Source organism: Zingiber officinale, chromosome 7A (assembly GCF_018446385.1).
Source record: "Zingiber officinale cultivar Zhangliang chromosome 7A, Zo_v1.1, whole genome shotgun sequence".
NCBI lineage: Eukaryota > Viridiplantae > Streptophyta > Magnoliopsida > Zingiberales > Zingiberaceae > Zingiber > Zingiber officinale.
In genome coordinates, this window is record NC_055998.1 from 15,862,551 (window position 1) to 15,887,994 (window position 25,444).

General features: G+C 36.9%; 1 protein-coding gene across 2 annotated transcripts; it reads left to right on the top strand.

The window, feature by feature from the left end:
• Nucleotide 1: 1 nt before the first annotated feature.
• LOC122001039 (2-dehydro-3-deoxyphosphooctonate aldolase-like) lies at nucleotides 2-23,086 on the top strand. Of its 2 annotated transcripts, none has more exons than XM_042555595.1 (6): nucleotides 2-841; nucleotides 3,253-3,311; nucleotides 21,672-21,770; nucleotides 22,363-22,440; nucleotides 22,504-22,551; nucleotides 22,644-23,086. In XM_042555595.1, exons 1-6 carry the CDS (start codon nucleotides 760-762, stop codon nucleotides 22,725-22,727), a joined length of 450 nt encoding a protein of 149 aa, XP_042411529.1. In that variant the 5' UTR covers nucleotides 2-759; the 3' UTR covers nucleotides 22,728-23,086. The 2 variants fall into 2 exon arrangements, with proteins under 2 accessions (XP_042411529.1, XP_042411530.1); XM_042555596.1 differs by having other exon boundaries at nucleotides 22,363-22,428.
• Nucleotides 23,087-25,444: the final 2,358 nt, after the last annotated feature.

Genomic DNA, 25,444 nt, shown 5'->3' on the forward strand with positions numbered 1-25,444 from the left:
GTGGCTAACCAAGTCTTTTTTGGTCTTTCTCTTTTGATATGCATGTTTGTCATAGTTTCACATCGCCTAACTGGAGCATTTATTGGTCGTCTAAGTACATGCCCATACCATCTTAAACGTGTCTCTCTTGAACTAAGAAAATAACTGTTGGGATTTTCTTTAATTAGAAACCTACACGAACAAAATGTCGGCTAGGAATATTCAACTTTGTTAATGTGAAGATCCTTGATCCTCACAAGATGATTCATCAGCGAAATTATAAATTTTAGAATATTAGTAGGTGTGTTTTTATATGAAAATCTTAATTGCATCTGAGATGATAGCCATTTATTTTATCCTCATATATCTGTAATAAAATTGGCATGAATATCAGTCAGGCACTCCTGAATATTTTTGACAACTATGAGTCAAAATTAGGTTGTTGGTGTTCATTATAAAATGATTAAATGCCATGACTGGTACTTAAGAGTTGCTCTGATAAAAGTACCAAATTTTTCTGTTGTTAGACTAATAGAATAGAAATGCCACAGGCGTTTTCTTGTTTGATTTCAAAATAGTAAACTTCTTTCTTTGCATTAATTTTGGCCATTACTTAGTTTGTTATATCTTTTAAGCAAACTAAGTTACTGGTCTAGGTATTGTGAAATTAAAAGTACCTTTTTTTAATCAGAAAGGAAGTTGAAAATCTCTTTGTTTTTTTTTGTGTTGGGTTTGTGTTGTAAATAATTCCTGAAGCTATTAATATTTGCGAGAGAGGTTATGGTGAATTCTGCAGAAAAGGTTAGACTCGCAGGAAATGCTAATGTAATGGTTTGCGAGAGAGGCACTATGTTTGGTTACAGTAAGTTTGCTTTAATATTTGTTACAACCTGTGTTGTCATGTCCAACATCATCTATAATTTGATATTTTGCTGTCTTTCTGTAAATTGTCTAGAATGTTTGTTATGTGAAGGAAAAACCTTTTTACATTGAGTTAAGATAGATCCTTTGTTTATATTATGGCATTCATAAGTCAGAAACTTCTAGTGAACTCTTTGTTTTCTCTTGTTTAACCTTTACTGTACAATTTTGTTTCTTTGACTTGATATTAACTAAAAGAGATACCTTTATCTGCCAATAGTGATCAAAAGTATACATCTTTAAATCTTAGAATTGTATAAATACATTTTCTTTTGTTTAACTTGGTTCAATCCTATGAAAATGCCTCCATTTGCCAATAATGATCAGAAGATTTCATTTCTTTTCCATCCCTGAATCACCCTCTAGCATTTTTGCTCTTAATTGTTCAATTTAGGTTCCATCTATTTTGTAAAAAAAATGTTTTTAAGGAAAATGAAAATTTGATTTTATAGTGTTTGGTATGATAAAAAAAAAATCATAAACAATAGAAAATTTTCTTTTGGTCACTAGAAGATATAGAATTCTTTGAGGAAAATGACTTCCTGTGAAAAAGAGTGGAGTCATCTTCTCACTCATTCATAAGCTTTTCACTCAATCAATAAATTCATCTCCACCCTTCACCCTCATTTGAACAGACTGATTGATCTAGGTAGGCCAATTCAACTAGGTAATCTAGTTGTGTTCGTCAAACCAAGTGGGTCAATCGAGCTAGACTGTCCAACGTTCCAGTAGAGCTGAGCGAGTTGAGTAATCTAGGTAGTCAAGGGAGGTTGAGTGAGCCGAGTGAGTTGGTTGGAATCAGGTAATTTAGGCAAGTTGAATAGGTTAGTCCAACTGAGAAGTTTAGGTGAGTCGGTCAGGTCGACTAGTCTTGTTGATATTAGTCCTTAGTGTTTTAATGGTTGGCAAACATGTGTAAGTGAGAGATTTGAGATTGACAAAGTTGACTAGGTGTACAAGTCAATCTAATCAAGATGGACTCTTTGGATCAGGTGGAAAAGCATTTTAGTTGGCCTAGTTAGGATGGAGTCTCTGGATTAAGTGAAGTGTTTCAACTTTGAAGAAATACCCTAGATATGTAACTTGGTAGAATGTATCGTATTATGAAAGAGACACTTATGTAGAAGTGAGATACCTAAAAAGCCCACATCTTGAAGCCTAGAAAAATTCAATTTCTAACTGAAACTATTTATTATTGGATGACAAAAAGGTTTTTTGTCAACGAAACTCTATGGATAACAATCAAATGAAATTGTATGAAAATTAGCCATTAATCAAATGTTGGTTGACTAAATAATTTTCATTGGTAGACCAAAGATCATGGATAAACTTAAATTTGAAAATTAGCTATTACAAATCACCTATAAATATCCCTTAGAGACTTCTTACTCAAACAATAACACATACATTCTCTTGATTCATCTCGTCTTTTTTGAGTAAAAACTTTTTAAGATGCTTTGTGTACCTCTTCTATATGTACGTGTGGCCTTTTCTTTGTAATTCCTTCTCTTCCCTTGGTTTCTTTGTATACTTTTAGGGTGAGATTGAGATTTCTTCCCTCTATTTTAACTCAAATTCCAAATTAGAGAGATTGTTAAAGTTTGATCTAGAGGTGATTGTCCTCCAGATCTAAGACCTATGAGAACTTGGAAAAACATCCCAGGGTTATGGTGCTGCGGTAGGACATTTAGGTTGCCACCTAGGTATCCGCAGTTCGATCCCCAGCTATGACGTATTTGCAGGAAGTTTTCCTCTAAATGGGGAGCGCAACCAAAAGATGTTGGGCTTTTGGGTTGGTCGCAGTGCGCGCTTCCCGATTTACCCTATTGACCGGTGGAAAACTTTCGTGGGGCCGGGCCGGTCACCTCGGGATAGTCAATGAGATTAACTGAGTTTATTATTTTTTTTTGAAGAACTTGTAAAAACACTCTTGCTGTATGTACTCTTTTTTTCCCGAAATTTTCCTTTAGAAAAGTGTCACATCAGGGCAACAAGTTTTGTAGAATTCTTTTTCTTTGTTGCAATTTAATTCTTGCTGCAATTTATTTTAACTTCTCATAGCAATTTAATTTGATTTTCATTGCAATTTATTTTAATTTACTGTGCTCAATTTTGAGCCTGATAACAGTACTAGTTGATTTGAGAAAGCAAAGCTAGGTTGGTTTGGCCAGTCTCCAGCTTGACATAGATTCAAATTCTACAATTCATAGTGTGTAGCTATCATCTGATTGAGCAAATTAATTTTTTACAGTCAAGCTTTTAAAAGATTTGATTTGTTAAAATCTTAGATAAGATTTAAATTCCATTTTTCTAGATGTTTTGATGATACATTTCAGATTATTTAATTTTTAGATGATTTGATTGTTGATCCACGCAATTTGGAATGGATGCGAGAAGCAAATTGCCCTGTTGTAAGTATCTTGGATTTTCTTTTAATCAATTTTCTATTTTCTGTCTTATTATGATTAATCTATTTCCATTTACTACACCCTGGTATTAAGGATTAATGTGTTTGTGTAGCTATCATGTTCCTTATTTTGTATCTTTGTACATGTTTTGCTGCTTTTAAACTTATGATGTAACTGTTAAGCATATTTTCTTTGCAACATACCATTTTTAAGAATTTCCGTGGTTTTAAACATATAGTGTTGGGTTTAAGTTGTAACAATCCAATGCAATATTGCATCAATACATGCATATTATACTCGCATCATTCTTTCCAAAGCATTATATGAATGGGGGAAATTGTAGGGTACCTGTAAAATTTTCACTACCAAAGCCAAACTGTCTAATACCACCTAAAATTTATAATATGATAAGGTAAATGATGTTGGTGCAACATCCCTCAGGTCAAGGTTGACCTGGTTGACCAAGCTTGAGTCTTGGTTTGAGTTTCGATGTTTGACAATGCAAGGTTGATTGAAGAAGAGTCAAGTAGGTCAAGGATGACCGGATACTTGACTGGGAAGTGCTAACTGGGATGTTAGGCAGGAGGAAAATCCTGGTGAGTGAAGCCAGGTGAAAGACCTAGTGAGTGAAGCTAGGCAGGAGGAAAATCCTGGTGAGTGAAGCCAGGTGAAAAGACCTAGTGATTGAAGCTAGGCAGGAGGAAAATCCTGGTGAGTGAAGCCAGGTGAAAGACCTAGTGAGTGAAGCTAGGCAATTGGGAAGTCCTAGTGAGTGAAGCTAGGCAGAAAGAAAATCCTGGTGAGTGAAGCCAGGTGAAAGACCTAGTGAGTGAAGCTAGACAATTGGGAAAGTCCTGGTGAGTGAAGCTAGGCAGGAGGAAAATCCTGGTGAGTGAAGCCAGGTGAAAGACCTAGTGAGTGAAGCTAGGCAATTGGAAAGTCCTAGTGAGTGAAGCTAGGCAGGAAGAAAATCCTGGTGAGTGAAGCCAGGTGAAAGACCTAGTGAGTGAAGCTAGGCAATTGGGAAAGTCCTGGTGAGTGAAGCCAAGCAAGAGAAATCCAGATGGGTCAAGGTTGACTAGACATTTGGTGAGAGTCCAAGTAGGTCAAAGAGATTGACCGGATACTTGGCACGAAGAGAAAAGTCCAAGTGGGTCAAAGGGATTGACCGGACACTTGGTGGGGAGTCCTGGCAGGTCAAGGGAGTGACCAGATGCTAGACATGATATACCAATAGGTCAAGGTTGACCGAATGTTGGATTGAGAGACTTGGGACTTGGTTTTGGGCAAAAACCAAGAGCTGGATCGATCAGTGGATCGATCCAGGAGCTGGATCGATCAGTGAATCGATCCAGGCCTTTCCCAGCAAACAGAGAGCCTCTGGATCGATCCGTGGATCGATCCAGAGGTCCCAATCGATCAGCCGATCGATTGGGACGCTGCTGGTTCGCGCGATAAGCGCTGGATCGATCCGTGGATCGATCCAGACGTTTTCTCCAGAGCACAGAGGCGCTCTGGATCGATCCGTGGATCGATCCAAAGCCTCCCCGATCGATTGGGAGTTTTCGAATCGATCGGGATCCGACCGTTGCGTCGTATTTGAGCTGCAGGCGTGCGATGGCTGCAGCATCTCTTCACCGATTGATTTCAGATCTTCACCAGCTTCTCCACAGCTCTTCTCAAGATCGAGATCGCCAGTTCTTGAAGGCTCTTCCAAGTCAAGAGGCGGATCAAAGCAAGAAGAAGAAACTATGGTTAGGGTTTTTGTTCTCATTGTAAGCTTGTAAGCTTGTATTTCATTACCTTTCCCTTTCTTCTTGTATTGAGTCTTGTAGGGCTTCTCCGCCCTTGGTAGTTACCATAAAGGAGAGTTTTATTAGTGGAGGGTATGTGTGTAGGTGTGGATCCTTGGACTAGTCACCTCTTGTGAGGTGGATACCAAGTAAACCAACCTTGTTAGCGTTGTATGCTTTTGTTTCTGTATTTTTCGCTGCGCATCTTTGAAGAAACAAGCAACGCCGAGCAACGAGCACGCGACGAGCTATTCACCCCCCTCTAGCTACTTTTCGGTCCCAACAAATGAGAGATTAGGCATTTTAAGGATGTGTCTGTGCATGTATTATTCAGGTACTTGCTACCTGTTGGTGCCGGAAGCATCCGACGATCAAACCCGTATTTTGATAATGACAAAGGATTCAAAGTTAAGTTGGTTTGTGATCTAACAGTTTGAATGAGGTTGCAGGAAAGTCCTAGTGTGCTTAGGCAAAAGTCCTAACTGCAGTTAGGCAGGTGGAAAACCCTAGGGGGTGGTAACCCTATGCGGAAAGTCTTGGCGGGTCGAGGGCTTCAGCAAAAGTCCTAAGGGGTGGTAACCCTAGGTGGAAAGTCCTGGTGTCGCGAACCAGGTGGAAGACTGGACGGGTCGGGGAGCGGACATCCAGCAAAAAGTCCGGAAGCATCGAGCACTGAGCAAAAGTCCAATCGATCTGGAGGATCGTACAGGCAACAGGTAACTCTCCTAAGAGGAGCAGGTGAGGACGCGTTCCCCGTAGAGGGAACAGTAGGCGTCGGGTAGACCTAGGGTTTCCGGTTGGAAATTCGAAGTCAGACCCGGATAGTCCAGAGACTGTCAAACACCTTTCTTATCATATTTATGTGTGCTAACCTTGTCTTGCAGGGTATATGTGTATTTTGTGGACTAACACATTGTGCAGGGACAAAAGAGCACACTTCACCTCGGATGAACAGTGTCCGAGGCGCCTCCATGGAGCTTGGAGGCGCCTCGGGTGCAAGCTGAAGCCAGCTATGCAGAGGAGCTGGAGGCGCCTTCATGGGGACTAAAGGCGCCTTGGACCGCAGCTTGGAGGCGCCTTGGAGTGACGTTGAAGGCGCCTTCAGGTGGATAACGAGCAGCAGTCAAAGCTTGATCGACAGCAGCTGAGTCGGGATAAAACCATGGGTTGGAGGTGCCTTGGAGCTTAATGAAGGCGCCTTGAACACCCTTTATAAGGGGTTTTCGACCAGCAGTCTAGAATATCTTCTACCAAGCGACCTTTGTGCTACAAGCTGCTAACAAGACGATCCCGACGACCCGAAGCTTCGAAATTGCTCATTCTTGTTGTCGGTATACTCTTTCAGTTTAATAGATTGTAATAATTCTGTAACCGTTATTCGAGCTTCTAGGTGTTGCCCACAGAAAGCGATCAACGATCGCGGGCCTTGGAGTAAGAGTCACCACAGGCTCCGAACCAAGTAAACAACCTGTGTTTGCATGTGTTGTGTTTTCTTTTATTTTCTGCTGCGTATTTACTTGACATGTTTTAAATCGAACGAAATAGCCACGAGCGCTATTCACCCCCCTCTAGCGCTTCTCGATCCAACAATTGGTATCAAAGCGGGGTTGCTCTGAATTGGTACAACTACCGTTCGAGTATTTTTTTCATCGTTTTTTTGTTCGTTTAGGGTAAAAATAAAACCTTACGCCTTTTGTTTTTTCCCTCCAAAATTAATTTCGAAAAATTCACTGTCATCTTTTCACCACTGGTCCGTATTAGCGAAATATCGCATTTTCAAAAATTTATGGTAATATTTTTTTATATTTTTTTAATAATATTTTATTATTTTTTCTCGAAATTCCTGAATTACTATTTTTATTTTTCTCCCACACTACTAATCCAAGACCTAGTCTTGGAACAAATTTTTTGTTTTATTTGTGTGCAAGATTTTGGCTTTCCAAGAAGGTTTTAGCACGGTCCGCCCACCACTATTTTCCGGCAAGGATTTTGGCTATTGGAAGAACCGGATGGAATACCATCTCAAGACGCAAGTTGAGATGCGGATCATTATCCAGATTGGACTCGAGCTTCCATGTGATAGCACTAGAGAACTCATCTCATGCATCAACTGGGACGCTAGTATAATGAAACAAGTTGAAGCCGATGCCAAAGCAACTTGCATGCTACAATGCGGCCTAACCAATGAGGAGCTGAACCGCGTCGGCCCCTTCTCAAGTGCAAAAGAATTGTGGCAGAAATTGATCGAGCTACACGAAGGTATTTCCGATACGAACGTAAGTAAGTGCAATTTAATAGACGATTCATTAAAATTAAATGAGCAGACTGATACTACTTCGGCCGAGGAAGGTGTTACGTTATTTGTAGGAGTAAGCAAGACGAAGAAAGCACTGAAGGCAACATAGTCTGAGTCATCAAACGAGTTCGAGTCCGACGAAGAAGAACCGACGAGCTTCCTCGCTCTACCAGTACTAGCAACTGTGGCGGAAACTGAGTCCGAGTATGAGTCAGAAACCGAGAGAGAATCCGAGACCGAGTCCGAGCGAAGCCACAGATCCGTATCCATTTCCGAAGGACGAAATCCCACTGTAAGTTCCCTACTCGCCGAGACTCAGTTAAACGATTTACAAAAATTAGTTCCGTACTTATTAAAGAAACTAGCTAAATCCAACGTCTGAGTCAAGTCACTCCAAAAGGAGGTAACAACCCTTAAGAAAGTGACTGACTCGAGTTCTTTGACTGAGCCAGTTCAAATTGGAAGTTCGACTCAAGTCCAACAATTTGAGGAAGAAAATTCTAATTTAAAAACTCAAATTAAAGAACTCGGACACGTTGGAACGGTTCACCTTGGGTTCAAGAATCTGGATCTGATTCTTGGAAAATAGTGAGCCGTTTACAACAGATCCGGACTTGGATTTAAGGCCAAACTCAAATACAAATCCTATCTGTCTCTAGTAAATCAGTTAAATAGAAAAGTAGTCCAAGCATGGGTCCCCAAGTCAAACCTAATTAATCAAGTCAGACTTGGACACTATTGGGTCCCCAAGGATGAAGTTTACTACTTTGATAGACCATATCGAGGCTATGATCTAGGGGGAGCCAATAGAAAATCTATCTTAATTAATAAATAAATTGATTGATGATTGTTTATTTACTTTCCTTGTAATAAGCATGTTTAGACTAGGATAGTTTAAGGACCTAGGCGTAATTTACACTTGTTAGTTAAACCTAGGGGTTTCAAAAAGAAAATTAAATATATATTTTCTTTGAGCGGCTCTGTCTAGGAAGTGGTGGATGATCCCATGTCCAAGAAGGCCGAGTGCCTCGCCACGACCTGGGAGCCAATCTTTGAAATACATATTTAATTGACTAATTGGAAAACCTAATTTTAACTTAAATGTAAATTAATCCTTAGAAATAACCTAAATTAAAGATAACCATATCACAAAATTACTTAAGATTACCTGATTGATAACTTAGAATCGGGTGAGATGAATCTAGGTTGAACTTAGTCAAAGTCAACTAAACCTAATTAATTTAATTAATTCCAATAAGTCAATAATGTCAAATTATTTTAAAAATCATTTTAAAAATCATTTAAAAAATTATTTAAAAATTATTTGAAAAATTATCTAAAAATCATTTGAAAAATTATTTGAAAAGCATTTAAAAATCCTTTTAAAAACTATTTAAAAATTTATTTGAAAAATTATCTAAAATTCATCTGAAAAATTATTTAAAAATTCATTTGAAAAACTATTTAAAAATCATTTGAAAAATTATTGAAAAATCATTTAAAAAAATTATTCGAAATCATGATCGCACTTAATATATTAATTTACTTTCGAAATCATGATCGCACTTAATATCTTCACGCTTAATCAATCTCAAAATCTTTCTTAATTCTATTTTAAAATCATATTTGGTTTCCCTAATCTTAATCATTTTTCAAATTATAATTTCAACTCAATTAATTTTTAAATCTTCAAAATGTTAAATGTTTACTTATTTGGAATTCTAACTTATATTTTCAATATTTTTAAATGAAGTTAACTCCATCTCACACTCACTCATAAGTTGAACATGCTTGATAACCTAGAATGGGTGAGATAAAAAAATTAGGAAAATAATTACTTTTAAATACATGTTTGGACTATAGGCATTAATTTAGGGGGAGTGAAAATTTTTTCCCCAAGAATATATTTTAAAATATATATATATATAGTTTTTGCCTTATCTTTAAAATAAAAATTATTTTTGATTTGACTTCAAAATAAAAAACTATTTTTGACTTGTCTTCAAAAATACAAATTAACTATGACCTGACTTTAAAATTTAAACTTTTCTAAAAGGCTAAATGTTTTCAAAGCTAAGTACTTAAGCTAAGATCTGATGTATATCCTTTTAAGTTAAGTACTTAAACTAAAACTTTTCAAATTTAGCTTAAGTTTAGTTAAGTATTTTTTTTCGAAGCATTTTTGAAAATTTAGCTAAGTGTTTCTCAAAGTAATTATTTTCAGATGCTAAGTTTTGCTAAGTTTTTGTTGAAAACACTAAGTATTTTGTTAAAAAGCTTTTCAAATTAAGCTAAGTATTTTTCAAAAAGCTCTTCAAATTTAACTAAGTGCTTTTATATCACAAAATTAGCTAAGTTATTTTTCAAAGTTGAAATAATTTATGACAAATACTTTTTCACTTAGCTAAAAGTCTTATAAGAACATTTCTTCTAAAAAGCTAAGTATTTTTTAAGGTATGACTAAACATTTTTTTTCAAAATCTTTTCAAACACACCTAGTACTATGGTTTTTCTTTTTACTCTCCTTGTATTTTGATATATGGCAAAGGGGGAGAGTAGCATAAAATTCAAAAGTAAGATTCAAAAGTAAGCTCTAATTAAGGGGGAGCCTTACATTTTAAAGTTTTAGCTTAAACTTTGTTTGCGTCTAAAATTGTTTACTTATGCTTGCTTACACTAAAACTTTAAAAATTGTTACTTATGCATCTATTTACTTATGCATGTTTTTACTTAACTTTGAATTTTGGTTGCCATAATAAAAAAGGGGGAGATTGTTGGTGCCGGAAGCATCCGACGATCAAACCCGTGTTTTGATAATGGCAAAGGATTCAAAGTTAAGTTGGTTTGTGATCTAACAGTTTGAATGAGGTTGCAGGAAAGTCCTAAGTGTGCTTAGGTAAAAGTCCTAACTGCGGTTAGGCAGGTGGAAAACCCTAGGGGGTGGTAACTCTAGGTCATAGGGGGTGGTAACCCTATGCGTAAAGTCTTGGCAGGTCAAGGGTTTCAGGCAAAGGTCCTAGGGGTGGTAACCCTAGGTGGAAAGTTCTGGTGTCGCGAACCAGGTGGAAGACTGGACGGGTCGGGGAGCAGGTGTCCAGCAGAAAGTCCGGAAGTATCGAGCACTGAGCAAAAGTCCAATCGATCTGGAGGATCGTACTGACAACAGCTAACTCTCCTGAGAGGAGTAGGTGAGGACGCGTTCCCCGCAGAGGGAACAGTAGGCGTCGGGTTGACCTAGGGTTTCCGGTTGGAAATCCAAAGTCAGACCCGGACAGTCCAGAGACTGTCAAACACCTTTCTTATCATATTTATGTGTGCTAACCTTGTCTTGTAGGGTATATGTGTATTTTATGTACTAACACATTGTGCAGGGACAAAAGTGCACACTTCACCTCGGATGAACAGTGTCCGAGGCGCCTCCATGGAGCTTGGAGGCGCCTCGGGTGCAAAAGCTGACCTGGCTGCGAAGCACTGAAGGCGCCTTGGACCGCAGCTTGGAGGCGCCTTGAGTGGCGTTGAAGGCGCCTTCAGGTGGATAACGACCAGCGGTCAAAGCCTGATCGACAGCGGCTGAGTCGGGATAAAACCATGGGTTGGAGGCGCCTTGGAGCTTAATGAAGGCACCTTGAACACCCTTTATAAGGGGGTTTCGACCAGCAGTCTAGAATATCTTCTACCAAGCGACCTTTGTGCTACAAGCTGCTAACAAGACGATCCCGAAGTGCTGCAACGAGATCCAGACGACTCGAAGCTTCGAAATTGCTTATTCTTGTTGTCGGTATACTCTTTCAGTTTAATAGATTGTAATAATTCTGTAACCATTATTCGAGCTTATAGGTGTTGCCCACAGAAAACGATTAACGATCGCGTGCCTTGGAGTAGGAGTCGCCACAGACTCCGAACCAAGTAAACAACCTGTGTTTGCGTGTGTTGTATTTTCTTTTATTTTCCGCTGCGTATTTACTCGACACGTTTTAAATCGAACGAAATAGCCACGAGCGCTATTCACCCCCCCTCTAGTGCTTCTCGATCCAACACTACCAAGCCTTTAAACACAAACTCTTTCATACCATTCATTTGCATGATGGTATCCACTGCTCCATCCCAACCCACTAAAGAGACATTCATGCCCTTTTAAATGGATTGAGTTTTGCCAATTATATCAAGTCTTAGTTCCAATAGCAGCGCTTCATTATAAATAGTTCATTCTGATGAGTTCCACTGTAATTGTATATACTGATACATGTATAGGGTGTACTCAATGTATACGAGCTTGCCCTATGGATGTGTTGGAAATGACCGTGGGACGGATGTAAAGCTAAGCAAATTGCTTCCGCACCAAGAACCGAGGATTGTGTAGGTTGTAAGAGATGTGAATCCACTTGTCCAATGGATTTTTTGAGTGTCTGTGTCTATTCATGTAACATCATATCACATTGTTTCTTTTATAAGTGTATATAATTTTGTCTTTTTTTTTCCAAATCATAATTTAAAAGAGTTTTCTTTTTCAAATTAAGATTTTATCTCCTCGCTGGATTTCCTCTAGAATAAACTTAGTTATGAAAGTTTCTTTGACATATAGCAGATATTACTCATTCCCTCCAACAACCTGCAGGGAAGAAGGTGCGGATTTGCATTAATTGTTAGAGCATCCACATTGAATGAATTAATATGGTGTTATAACGTTCAATGGGTGTTAAAACTGATGTAGAGAAAAGTTTGAACGAGGCTGACCCACCATTTCAATGAACTCGTTCATTGAATTTTTCTTTTCTTTTTTCTCTTTGTCTGCATATGTGAGGGTGGGCGCAAGGCTGGCCCACCCCCACATGGGTCAATTTTATTTTTTTATTAATATATATGTTTTTTCTATAAAAAATAAAAATTAAATATTTAAAATTAAAAACTAACTTCTAGTTAACGACTAATTTTAATTAAAAAAAAAAAATCAAAATTTCATCTATAAATATTCATTACCTTATTTCAATCTTTCAAACACCTAATCCTTCTGAAAATCTTCTCCTATTTTCCTCCGAAATTGATGAAAATAATCGAGAATTTTTTAGAAATTTTGTGAATTACCAAAATTTGCTGGAAGAAAATGCTTCTTCCCAAAATTCACAAATTTCACCAAATTATCCATATTTTTCATATCTACCAAATTATCCACATAATCTATACCCACCAAATTCATATGGTCCATAAATATCAAATTATCTATATAATCCATATCCACAAAATTATTCATCTAATTCACATGCAACTGATATGCCTTTTACATATCTGATGGAAAATGAATCGTTAACTTCGACTTTTATTCTAGAGACTCAACTGTCTGACCGTGAATCCCTAATTGAACTCGCAAATTTGGAGAAGTCAGATTCTGGCACTACCGGTAGAAGAAAGCGGTTAACATGGAGTAAGGTTGAAGATGAGGTTTTAGCAAGATTGTTTGTTACTATCAGCGATGATCTAATCATTGGCAATGATCAGAAGGTGGATGTTTTCTGGGACGTATTGCAAGCTACTACAATGAGAATTGCCCTCTAGGTACACCCAATAGAATTGCAAGTGTCATACAATCGTACTGGTACAATTACATAAAAAATGTATATTGCTTCAATGCAAATTACAATAGTGTTTATAGTGTGATCGTAGCGGTCTGCGTATAAAAAATATCGCGAGGAAAATAGCGACATTGCATTTAATCTCGAGCATGTATGGAGAATCATAAAAGACTGTCCAATGTTTAGTCCATAGTCCGTGGATCACCTTGTTGGCACGAAGAAGGCAAGGACCTCGGAGTCAGGGGCAAGCAACACCTCATCTAACCAAAATGCGAGACTACATGTAGACCTAAACGAAGAAGAAACTCATCCAATGGGTCAGAAGGCAGAAAAAAGTAAAGGCAAAATAAAATCAGACATTGAAGGTATGACAATAAATTTGGACAATATGTTTGCAAAGTTTAATGAGTATACAAGTATAAAAATGGTTAAAGTTGAAATGAAAAAAAAACTTTAAGTTGAGAAGATAAAAGCAAACACTGCCGAGATGAAAGCAAAAGCTGCCTTAGTCAAAGCTCAACTACAGGAATATGCAATCCTTTTGAAGGATACTTCGCAAATGACAGAAGAGTAATTTATCATCCACGAATATCTATGTCAAGAGATTAGGAGAAGATGGAATATGTAATTTTCATTTATTGTAATTTTCAATTATTGTACTTTTCAATTAATATAATTTTCTATTATTGTACTTTTTTAATTAATGCTTTTTTAGTTAGCCTGATTGAGACGCTAGCTCTTTTGTTTTTCAAATATTTTATTCAGAAAGAAAAAATAAATAAATGGGGTGCCCCACCTAAACAAGTATCCATAATTAATGCATAATTCATGAGAATCATTCTATTAATATAGCCATTGGAATATATGTACAATTCGATTAATGGAAAGTAGTCATTGGAATATATTCGTTCTAATATAGCCATCGACAAGAAAAAATAAATAGACACCTTGTGCTCTACAATTCTTCATTCTAAACATAGATTTGAATTAGTTTCCTCCAAAATGTCTCAATATTCAAGTAGCACCAGCTCTGACTCGAGAAGTGAAAACGAAGTCCAAGTTGAAGTTGTTGACGAAGGTTATGATCCTGGAAATGAGCTAATGTTATTGATACTTCAACAAAGCCGACAAATAGTTAAAACATATCAAAGTAATAACGAGATGCGGCGAAGAAGAAGGTTCATCCAAATAAATTGTGAAGGCAGGCATGCGAGGCTCTTCATTGATTATTTCTCCACAAACCTGGTGTATCTAGATCAAATATTTCAAAGACGATTTTGAATGCGAAGAGATTTATTTTGAGAGTCGTTCTTCGTATTTTTAGTAGAGGGGCAATGCTGCGAGAAGAAAAGGCTTGTCACTACTACAAAAATGCATAGTTGCGATTCACCAATTGTCTTATGGAGTCCCAGTCGACCATTGTGATGAGTACCTACACATGGGTGAATCAATCTCCATCAAGTGTCTTTTGAAGTTCTGCGATTATGTGGTTGAACTATTTGGTGATTGATACTTGAGAAGGCCGAATGCTGATGATATTCAACATCTTCTTCAAATGCATAATGAGAGGCACAGCTTCCTTGGAATGTTGGGAAGCCTTGATTGCATGCATTGAGAATGGAAAGATTGCACAATTGCTTGGAAAGACCAGTTAACAAGAGGTATGGATCACCGACAATCGTGCTTGAAGCGGTCGCGTCTCAAGAATTGTGGATATGGCATGCATTCTTTGGTGTTACGGGTTCACGTAATGATATTAATGTGTTGTACGAACTCCTATATTCAATAATGTCTTGCAAGGAAATGTCCTGAAGATTAATTTTATGGTCAACGAGACTCAATATACGAAGGGATATTATCTAACAAGTGGAATATATCCAGAATGAGCTACTTTCATGAAGGCTTTTCCTTACCCGGAAGATTCCAAGAGGAGGTTGTTTAAGGAAAGACTAGAGGCTGCAAGAAAAGATGTTGAACGAGCATTTGGGTGCTCCAAGCTCGATGGGTAATTGTCAGAGGTCCAGCTCGTTAATGGTACAGGAAAAAAATTAAAACATATTATGTTATCATGTATTATTTAGCATAACAGGATTGTTGAAGATGGGGTCAGGTGACAAATTGGTACAATGATGAAGGCGACGAACCCGCACAACCCGTACAGGGTTCAAATCAAGGATTTCATGATTATCTCTAGATAAATTTTGAACTATATAACAATCATGTGCATCACCAACTTCGTGTAGACTTAGTTGAACATATTTGATCACTATACAACAACAATCCTTGGAAATGTTGTATTTTAATTTTATGCAAGTGTAATTTTTTTATATGTTATACTCCTTCATTTCAAATTTATAATAATATTTTTATTTTTATTTTAAATAAATGATACTCATAAAATAAGAAAAAATTATTTTACATAAAAAATATATTTAAAATTATTATTATTATTTATTTTAAATAATAATCATTTAAATTGTGTAAATAAAATTGAAATTGTATTCATTTAATGTATAATAAAAATAAAGATGAATGAATGGACAGGTCGTACAAATAATGAGTGTTAATGTTAAAATGAATGTGAGAGAATGAAGGTGTTAATATAATATGTATGTGACATATGGGTCCCATGCTTTTTGATTAGGTGGTGGGTGTTATAACATCCACCAATCTAGATGCTCTTAGGCAATTATTTGAACCAGGTTCTTTTTTCCCAAAATGCCCAACATGCCCCTCATTTTCAGAATGTCCCGATAAAAAAAACCCAGCAAAGGGAAGTCACAGAAATACCTCCAGAATTTTGTGAACAAAGCATGATTACACATGATTTCTCTATAACAATGTTTTATAGAGAATATTCTTTCAGGGTAATTTTGAAATTGCCTTTTTCATCAATTCAGATCCTCTGGACCAAACTTCCCTAGACCATCCCTGGACCACAAAATCCATATAAAAAGTTGTCACGTGCAAGGCACGTGCAGGCAAGAAACCTTAACTCACGCATTTCGTGTGCCCAAACACAAGAGGCAGCGAGCCCTAGCCTCCATCGTTCGCGAGCCCTAGCCTCCATCGTCCCCGTGTCCGTGACAGCGTGAGGTTTCCAAGCCCAAACACAGTGGAGGCTGGAGCCCTAACCTCACGTCGGCGATGGAAAACCCTCTCGCCCACAAATTTCCCGACGGCGGAAAACCCTCACGCCCACAAGTTTCCCAGCCCTAACCCCTCGCATCCGCGACGGCCTCCAGCGTCCCCGACGGTCTCCAGCCTCCCCGACGGCCTCCAGCGTCCTCGACAGTCTCCAGCCTCCCCGACGACCTCCAGCGTCCCCGACGGCCTCCAGCGGCCGCGACTCACGCAGAAACCGACCTCCGGCGATCTATTACAGCGTCTGCTCGGAATTCCAGCGGTTGGTGTGAACAAGTTTGAGCTTTCCTTTAATTGCTTCCTATTTAAAAGTTTGAGTTCCATATTTGATGTTGAATTTTGTTGATTAAACTCCTACATGATACAGCAAGAAAAAACTACTCTTTAAAAAACAAAATGTAACCCTCATTGTTTGAAACATCGTCAAACTGCAATCTAACCTTTTGGTCAATGCAACATAAACATCACTAAATATTTACATTAAGTTCCTGGAAATTACTTTAGAAATTCATTGACTTAATATGACATTCTTTGCTATGGTGATAAGATCAGAAGTCTTTTCCCTGATTATAAAGATTGAATCATAGACAGAAATCTCAGTCAAATGTCCTGGTACCATGTTCGTATTTCAGGTTATTTCAGTAGAATTTTTTTATCCTAAATAATTTTTTTTATAGGATCAAAGTAATTATTATGGAGGGTGAATCTACAAGTTGTCGTCGTTTGAATTTTGAAGGAAATGAAGATAGTCGGGAAGGTGACTTTGATGTTATTGATGAAGGTAATAAGAATGATATTGGGAATGTCTTGAGCTTTAGTATATCAAATTTCCCTTTTTAGCCATCTTGCTTTGTTTGTTTGATTGTATAGGCTTGAACATTGAAACAGATTTAGATATACCACAAATGGGATTGGAATTTGAGACAGAAGAAGACGCATATCAATTTTATTTGGCATATGCTAAAAATGTTGGATTTGGTGTAAGGAGAGGTAGAATCCACAAGGATGAATCGGGTAAATTACTTGATAGGGTTTTTTATTGTTGCGCCCAAGGTAAAAGAGGAAAAGACAAACGAGATCTTTATGTCAAAACAAGTCATGATGAAACAAAGTTTGGTTGTGAGGCTAAAATGAAGATTTGTAATCGTAAAAAAGCAAGTTTACTGTGGTGCAGTTTGTTAAAGAGCATAATCATTATCTCTCAAGTCCAAACAAAGCACACCTCTATAGAAGTCATAGGAATATATCTTCTTCTGCAGCGATACAGATTGAGATGGCAAGTGATGTGGGAGTCCCTCCAAAAGGATCTCATGATCTTATGGTGAGGCAAGCAGGAGGGAGGGAAAATTTAGGATTTATTCCTGTGGATTATAAAAACTACTTGCGATCCAAAAGAACAATAAATATGAGAGTTAGGGATACAAGGGGTGTATTGGAATATCTGCAGAAAATGCAGTTCGATGATCCTAATTTTTTTTATGCTATCCAAGTTGATGAAGATGATTTGATTATTAATATTTTTTGGTCTGATGCTAAGATGAGAGCTGATTATGCTAATTTTAGAGATGTTATTTGCTTTGGCACAACCTACATAAAGAACAATGAAGGTCGACCAATTACATTGTTTGTAGGTGTTAATCATCATAAACAATCCATACTTTTTGGTATCGCTTTATTATATGATGAAACCAGTTTGACTTTTGAGTGGTTATTTGATACATTAACTAGAGCTATGGGTGAGAAAAAGCCAACTACTATTCTTACAGACCAAGATGCAGCAATGACAAAGGCGTTAGCTTCCAGATGGCCTGAAACACATCATCGTTTGTGCATTTACCATATTTATCAAAATGCTGTCATACGTTTGAGTGGAGTTTTTTATAATTTTAGAGACTTTGCTAAAGATTTTGCCTCATGTATATATGATTTTGATGAAGAGGAAGATTTTATTTTAGTATGGAACATGATGTTAGCCGAGTATGCACTTGAAGATAATGATTGGTTGAGGCGCATGTACAACATCAAGGAAAAATGAGCTTTAGTATATGGACGACAAATGTTTTGTGCAGATATGATTACAACACAAAGAAGTGAGAGCATGAATAGTATTGTGAAAAAGTATGTCACTTATAAACACAAGTTTTTAGACTTCTTCAGTCACTTCCAAAGATTTCTTGATGATCATCGATATGAGGAATTAAAAGTTGATTTCAAATCAAATATAGCTGTTCCCTATTTAATGTTTCCAATTGAGATTTTAAAGCATGTTAGTGAAATTTATACTCCTGAGGTATACAAGTGTTTTCAACAGGAGTGGTGCTTATCTCATGATTCTAATCTAGAAATTTGTGAGGATGTTGATACATTTACAAAATATAAAGTAACTCATCACAAAAAGAGAAACCATCATATAGTTACACTTGATAAGAAGTGTGAAAAAATTGAGTGTAGTTGTAGAAAATATGAATTTGCTGGAATTTTGTGTTCTCATATTCTGAAAATATTTACGTGGAAAAATATTATGAAGATCCCAAGTGATTATGTATTGAAAAGGTGGACAAGAATAACAAAAATTGGATATTTTGGAGTTAATGATTCAATGGCCAACAATGCTAGTTTGGATTCAAAAGTACTTCAAAATATGCATTACAAAGAGTTGTGTGGGTTGAATGTTCAATTGATTACCAAGGCAGCAGAAAGGGATGACACTTACATGTTTGTTAAAGATGCTATGTTGAGCTTGTGTAAGATGGTGGATGATAAGTTACAAGGTAATGAATCAAATGTCCAACATTCAAATGTGAGCCAAGCATCTTGGGAATTTGATTATGGTGAAGGGAACTCTACCGGAGTGAAAGAGATTAAAATGAAGAAAAAAACGGTGTCAGGTAAGAGGTTGAAAGGTGGGTTAGAGAAGATTTCAAGGAAAAGAAAAGCAGCGAGGAAAACAAATCAAGCTTCAACAATTGTAATGGTTTCTATTCCATAACTTCGCAAATTTTGTTTATTTGGTATTATTTATTGTTAAATTTGAATAACTTAAATCATTCTATTTTTTTATAACACAGGGTATAGATCAAACTATTTCCAGTGTGGCTAGCGTACAATGTGACCAAATCATATTTATTGTTCTTTTAGATCACAAGTAGTTTTTATAATTCTCAAGAATAAATCTTAAATTCTCCCTCCCTCCTACTTGCCTCACCATAAGATTATGAGATGCTTTTGGGGGGATTCCCACATCACTTGCCATCTTAATCTGTATTGCTGCAGAAGAAGATATATTCCTATAACTTCTATAGAGGTGCGTTTTGTTTGGACTTGAGAGATAATGATTATGCTCTTTAACAAACTGCACCACAGTAAACTTGCTTTTTTTCCGATTACAAATCTTCATTTTAGCCTCACAACCAAACCTTGTTTCATCACGACTTGCTTTGACATAAAGATCTCGTTTGTCTTTTCCTCTTTTACCTTGGGCACAACAATAAAAAACCCTATCAAGTAATTTACCCGATTCATCCTTGTGGATTCTACCTCTCCTTACACCAAATCCAACCTTTTTAGCATATGTCAAATAAAATTGATATGCATCTTTTCTATCTCAAATTCCAATCCCATTTATGGTATATCTAAATCTGTTTCAATGTTCAAGCCTATACAATCAAACAAACAAAGCAAGATGGCTAAAAAGGGAAATTTGATATATTAAAGCTCAAGACATTCCCAATATCATTCTTATTACCTTCATCATTTACATTAAAGTCACCTTCCCGACTATCTTCATTTCCTTCAAAATTCAAACGACTACTTGTAGATTCACCCTCCATGATAATTACTTTGATCCTGTAAAAAAAATTTATTTAGGACAAAAAAATTCTACTAAAATAACCTGAAATACGAACACGGTACCAGGACATTTGACTGAGATTTCTGTCTATAATTCAATCTTTATAATCAGGGAAAAGACTTATGATCTTATCACCATGGCAAAGAGTGCCATATTAAGTCAATGAATTTCTAAAGTAATTTCCAGGAACTTAATGTAAATGTTTGGTGATTTTATGTTGCATTGACCAAAAGGTTAGATTGCAGTTTGACGATGTTTCAAACAATGAGGGTTACATTTTGTTTTTTTAAGAGTAGTTTTTTCTTGCTGTATCATGTAGGAGTTTAATCAACAAAATTCAACATCAAATCTGGAACTCAAACTTTTAAATAGAAAGCAATTAAAGGAAAACTCAAACTTGTTCACACCAACTGCTGGAATTTCGAGCAAACGTTGTAATAGGTCGCCGGAGGTCGGTTTCTGCGTGAGTTGCGACCGCTGGAGGTCGTCAGGGACGCTCAAGGCCGTTGCAGACGCGAGGGGTTAGGGCTGGGAAATTTGTGGGCGTGAGGGTTTTCCGTCGTCGGGAAATTTGTGGGCGAGAGGGTTTTCCGTCGCCGGCGTGAGGTTAGGGCTCCAGTCTCCTCTGTGTTTGGGCTTGGAAACCTCACGCTGTCGCGGACGCGGGGACGATGGAGGCTAGGGCTTGTGGACGATGGAGGCTAGGGCTCGCTGCCTCTTGCGTTTGGGAACGCGAAACGCGTGAGTTGAGGTTTCTTGCGTGCACGCGCCTTGCACGTGACAACTTTTTATATGGATTTTGTGGTCCAGGGAAGTTTGGTCCAGAGGATCCGAACTGCTTTTTCATGGGTGCTTGATGGGGTTGGAAATTATAGCATTGCGTGGCCATTGAGAAACAAGAGTGGTCTTTTGCACATTTCCACCTAACTTGAGTAAAAAATTATAAATATTTTCTTTTTGGAACTGTAAATTTGGCTTTTTAATTTTGGCTGCTTATCCAAACAATCTGAAGCATCAGAACCCAGTGTCTGATAACTATTTTTCTTGCTTTTTGGAAGGCAATGTTCTTTAGGGTGTTTGACCAATATTTATATGTAAGGCATGACATGCAAATAGTCTAAGCAAACTTGCACAAATTTTTAGTGAATGGATTATTGTTCAACTTATTATGACTTTTCATGTTCCAGTAAAAGCTGTGAATGCATGCATGATCAGAAGGCTTCCTCTTAGAAAGTGAGATTTCAAAGGCATTATTACTGCCTTTTTTTAATCACATTGTTGGGTACCGGAACCCAGCCCTGGCAGTAGTCCTTCGGATGTATGATTTACACTATTGGGATACTTGAATTCAAGAAAATCTCACTCTTTGTGATCTCACATTGCTTATACCCAATTAAACATTAGAAGTTATATTGATTTGATTTTGTGGCTTGGATCTTATCTTTGATGTTCTTGCCTGTGCTGGTGTCTTTACTGTACTAATAGCAGAAATTAGGTATCCATAGCATAATCTATCCTTCAAAATATCTTTATAGTTATTTCCTACATAAATGATTTAACGTCTTTTGGGCAGTCCCTGTTCTTTTTTATAACCGCTCTTGCTTCTGCTGCTGCAACTATTGATAATGCTAGCTTTTCTCTGCTATTCTTTTCTAGTTTTACTTCTATTTTTTCCATGTAAAATTCTTTTTTGTCGCCATCCTGTTTCTTTAGCTTGATGGTGGAGGTGTTTCAAGTGGTGGTCTGCGGGGACTAATACCGTGCATTGCAAGGACAGCAGTTGCTGTTGGTGTCGATGGACTTTTCATGGAGGTAACGCCATTTACACAACATATTGCAAATTTTAAAAGATGTCCTGCTATTATCATACTGATTTACACATTTGAAGAACGTGATCTCTATCTACTCTGTTGTCATCCGCCAAGCATTTCATGGAACTTGTGTTTGGTGGACTTTATCCTCTCTGTGTTGGGGCATAAGATAATGAGGGAAGTGGATTTAACAGTTGATGTGTTCGATTCAGTGAGTTACTCATAGATTGCTTATTTGAAAGAACATATACAAGGTGAGAGTATCCTTCTTAAGTTAAAGAATTGGTATAATCTTTTATATATTCATTTCCAACCTACTACTGAAATTGGTTTTGTAACCGTAAAAAAATATTACATCAAACAACCACCGCAGAGATGCAGAGAAGATCTACTCAAATTACCATAAATTTGAAAAATTGCAGAGGCACTTTATTCACTTACTGCTTTTGATTAATGTTTGAGTTGCAACTGATTGTATGGTGAAATGCTAACACAACCTAAATGGTGTTGTTTTATTTATGTCTTTAACCTGTTTTGATACTCAAGGAAACTGTATCAAATAATAGTATTAATATTGTTTCTTTCGGTAATAGGTACACGATGATCCCCTTAATGCACCTGTTGATGCTCCAACCCAATGGATCAGTGTTTTTTATCAAGTTATTATTCATGTGTGTAGTTGAAACTTCACCATTTTTGTTTTTTCTTTTTGCTAATTTAGCTAATTGATACAGCCAATACGAAACTTGGAGGAACTACTTGAGGAGCTCATGGCCATTGCCGTATGTCTTTTGTTATCTCAATGATGAAGATATAAACTAATGGAGACTATGTTTTCATACATCATGTAATTCTTTATCTTGTGTCTGTGAAGAGGGTCACAAAGGGCAAAAAGGCATTCAAAATTGACCTGACGCCTTACTGGACTAAGCTCGACATCAAGAACATGAAGGTATGAAACCCTCATTTATAGTCTCCTCGGGACGGTTTAATGGTAGTACATGAAGTGTTATCATCATCAGATTTATGGTTCGAATCTCGGTAAAGTCAAGATAAATATTTCCCTTATGTGCTAGTCACTATTTCAAAGGTTAGTAGTCATCCGTGATTTATCTTATCCGTGTTGACTTTGGGACGGATTGATGAGAATACTGAGAACGAACGTATTCATCTTTTATCATCATATTTTACTATAATATTTAACAGGTTGGCATTTGTTAGATGGGAAGAAACATAGTGATTGGAGATCAGTGCTTGTGAGATTGGATTTTAGTGTTATAAACTATTACTTATGCTCATAAAATAAGGACAAGTTGTTTTGAGGCATTATCCATTTTTTGTAGTTGGTAGATATTCAATTTAGGTTGATTAATCTTTGGTCGATCGTTCAGTGATCAACTAACTAAACTAATTTTATTATTTCATTTATCTCAATAAATTCACACATATATTTATGCAATTAAATAAAATATTTAAGTTATAACGCATTTGCTTTGATGCACATTGTTCGATTTTATTATTTTTTATTATAAACCGATCGATCAAGTGTTGGTAGGACGGAGCGATTAGGATGAACTCTGGCTCCACCTTTTTATATAAAAAAAATTAATGGTTTTTTTTTTCCAGTTTAGATTGAAAGTTGAATTAACAATTTTTATTAACGAAGCGTGCAGTGTATAAATGTTATTATAAGTGTAAAATAGAAACCATCTAAAATATTAGAAAATAAATAAATAAAAATATTTTAGTAAATATTTTCTAATTCGCCCTCTTAAGTAGATGTCCCCGAGATGATATTAATCTTACTATAAATAAATAACAGCTAAGATCGAGAAAGTGACTTATTAAATATTGGCTAACTGATTAGCAACAAAAATATGAATAACTTATAGTTTGGAGAACTACACTAGATCATAAATAAAGTGATAATTAATAGTCAGATATTTCATCCAAAAGTGAAAACGTGTTTTTATTGGATCTCTCCTTCAATTGCTTACATTCACTACCTATTTACAGTCACTTGACTTGCCTCTTGACCCATCAGGTCTTTTTGCCAATTGTTAGATCTGTATATCCAATTGGACTTTAGCCAGCTATCAGGTCTCATAGGTCCAACTAAACTTCTTGTCAGATATCAAGTCACACCTTGATCTATCTGGACTTCGTGTTAGTTATTAGGTCCTTGGACCTAATTGACTTCAGCCTGGTGTCAAGTCTTTTAGATCCGTCAATTTCTGCACACTCGGTAAAAGTATCAAATTACATCAAATCTAACTTTAACCATTTGTCGCTCATCAAAACCAAAGTTTAATTATTAGTGTCAACTGCATTAATACACACATGATCAAGAAATTTAGCATTGTGTATATCGGAAGGTTGCGCCATATAAACTCCTTTGTAAGACGACCATTGAGAAATGCATTGTTAACGTTAAGTTGGCGAAGACCCCACCTTTGATTTACATCCAGACTAAGAGCAATATGAATGGTTACCGGATTAACAACAGGGTTGAATGTATCATGAAAGTTAACACTAGGATGCAGATGAAAATTCTTAGTAACAAGGCGAGTCTTATACCGATTAATAGAGCCACTAGGTTTGCGCTTAATGTAGAACACCCATCGATTGCCCACAAGATTTTGGTCTGGCGAAGGCGGGACAAGAGTCTAGGTCTGATTACGGAGAAGAGCATCATACTTGTCGTGTTATCCAGTTCGGATCTTTGAGCACCTGCGTGATAGATGATGGTTCATAGGGCTGTGAAAGGCTAGTATGAAGGATATACTTATATACCTTTCCAGCATGCTCTGGATCTATAAAACCCTCAGGTTATGGTATGTACACATCCTTGAGTAGATTTTCATTAAGAAATATAGTTTTGATATCCATCTGTCAGATCTCATAATCATAGTAAGCTGTGATAGCAAGTAGAATCCGAATGGATTTAAGCATCACAACTAGTGAAAAGGTTTCATCATAGTCTATACCATAAATCTACTTGAATCTTTTAGCTACCCCTTTATAGGTACGCAAATGACCATCCATGTCAGTCTTTCTTTTAAAGATCCACTTACACCTAATGGGTTTGATCCCTTCAGGGGGATCAACCAAAGTCCATACTTGGTTAGTGTATATGGATTCCATTTCGGATCTCATGACCTTTAGTCATTTCTCTGAATCTGGACCCTGTACAATTTCTTGATAAGATGTAGGCTCGTCAAAACCAATAAGTGTTACATCATCGTGGTCAGACAAGAGAAACAAATATCTCTCAGGTTGACGACAAGTCCTATCAGATTTGCATAGAGCTTGTGCTACTTGAACAGGTTGTTACTCCACAACTTCTTGTAGTGTAACAAAATCATGATCCACAACATCGTTAAACATAAGCCTCACATCCCCAAATCTTTGTGAAAGATATCTTGAGTCTCTTCCCATTCTATATCGTATATGATGTCTTTATGATGACCTTAGATGGAACGCGATTAAATGTGAATGTGACCGTCTCTAGAACATGCCCCCAAAAGGAAGTAGGGAATTATGTTTGACTCATTATCGATCGTACTATATCTAATAAAGTACAATTTTTTCTTTCTGATACTTTATTCCATTGTGGTGTTTTAGGTAGAGTGAGTTAAGATATGATCTCACACTCAACGAGATGGTCATGAAATT

Bases quoted from the DNA above. Each gene is read 5' to 3' on its own strand.
- LOC122001039 (XM_042555595.1), top strand. From the start codon at position 760: ATGGTGAATTCTGCAGAAAAGGTTAGACTCGCAGGAAATGCTAATGTA. The intron at 842-3,252 runs GTAAGTTTGCTT...TTTAATTTTTAG, and splicing joins AGGCACTATGTTTGGTTACA to ATGATTTGATTGTTGATCCA. The intron at 21,771-22,362 runs GTAACGCCATTT...TTTCGGTAATAG, and splicing joins TCGATGGACTTTTCATGGAG to GTACACGATGATCCCCTTAA.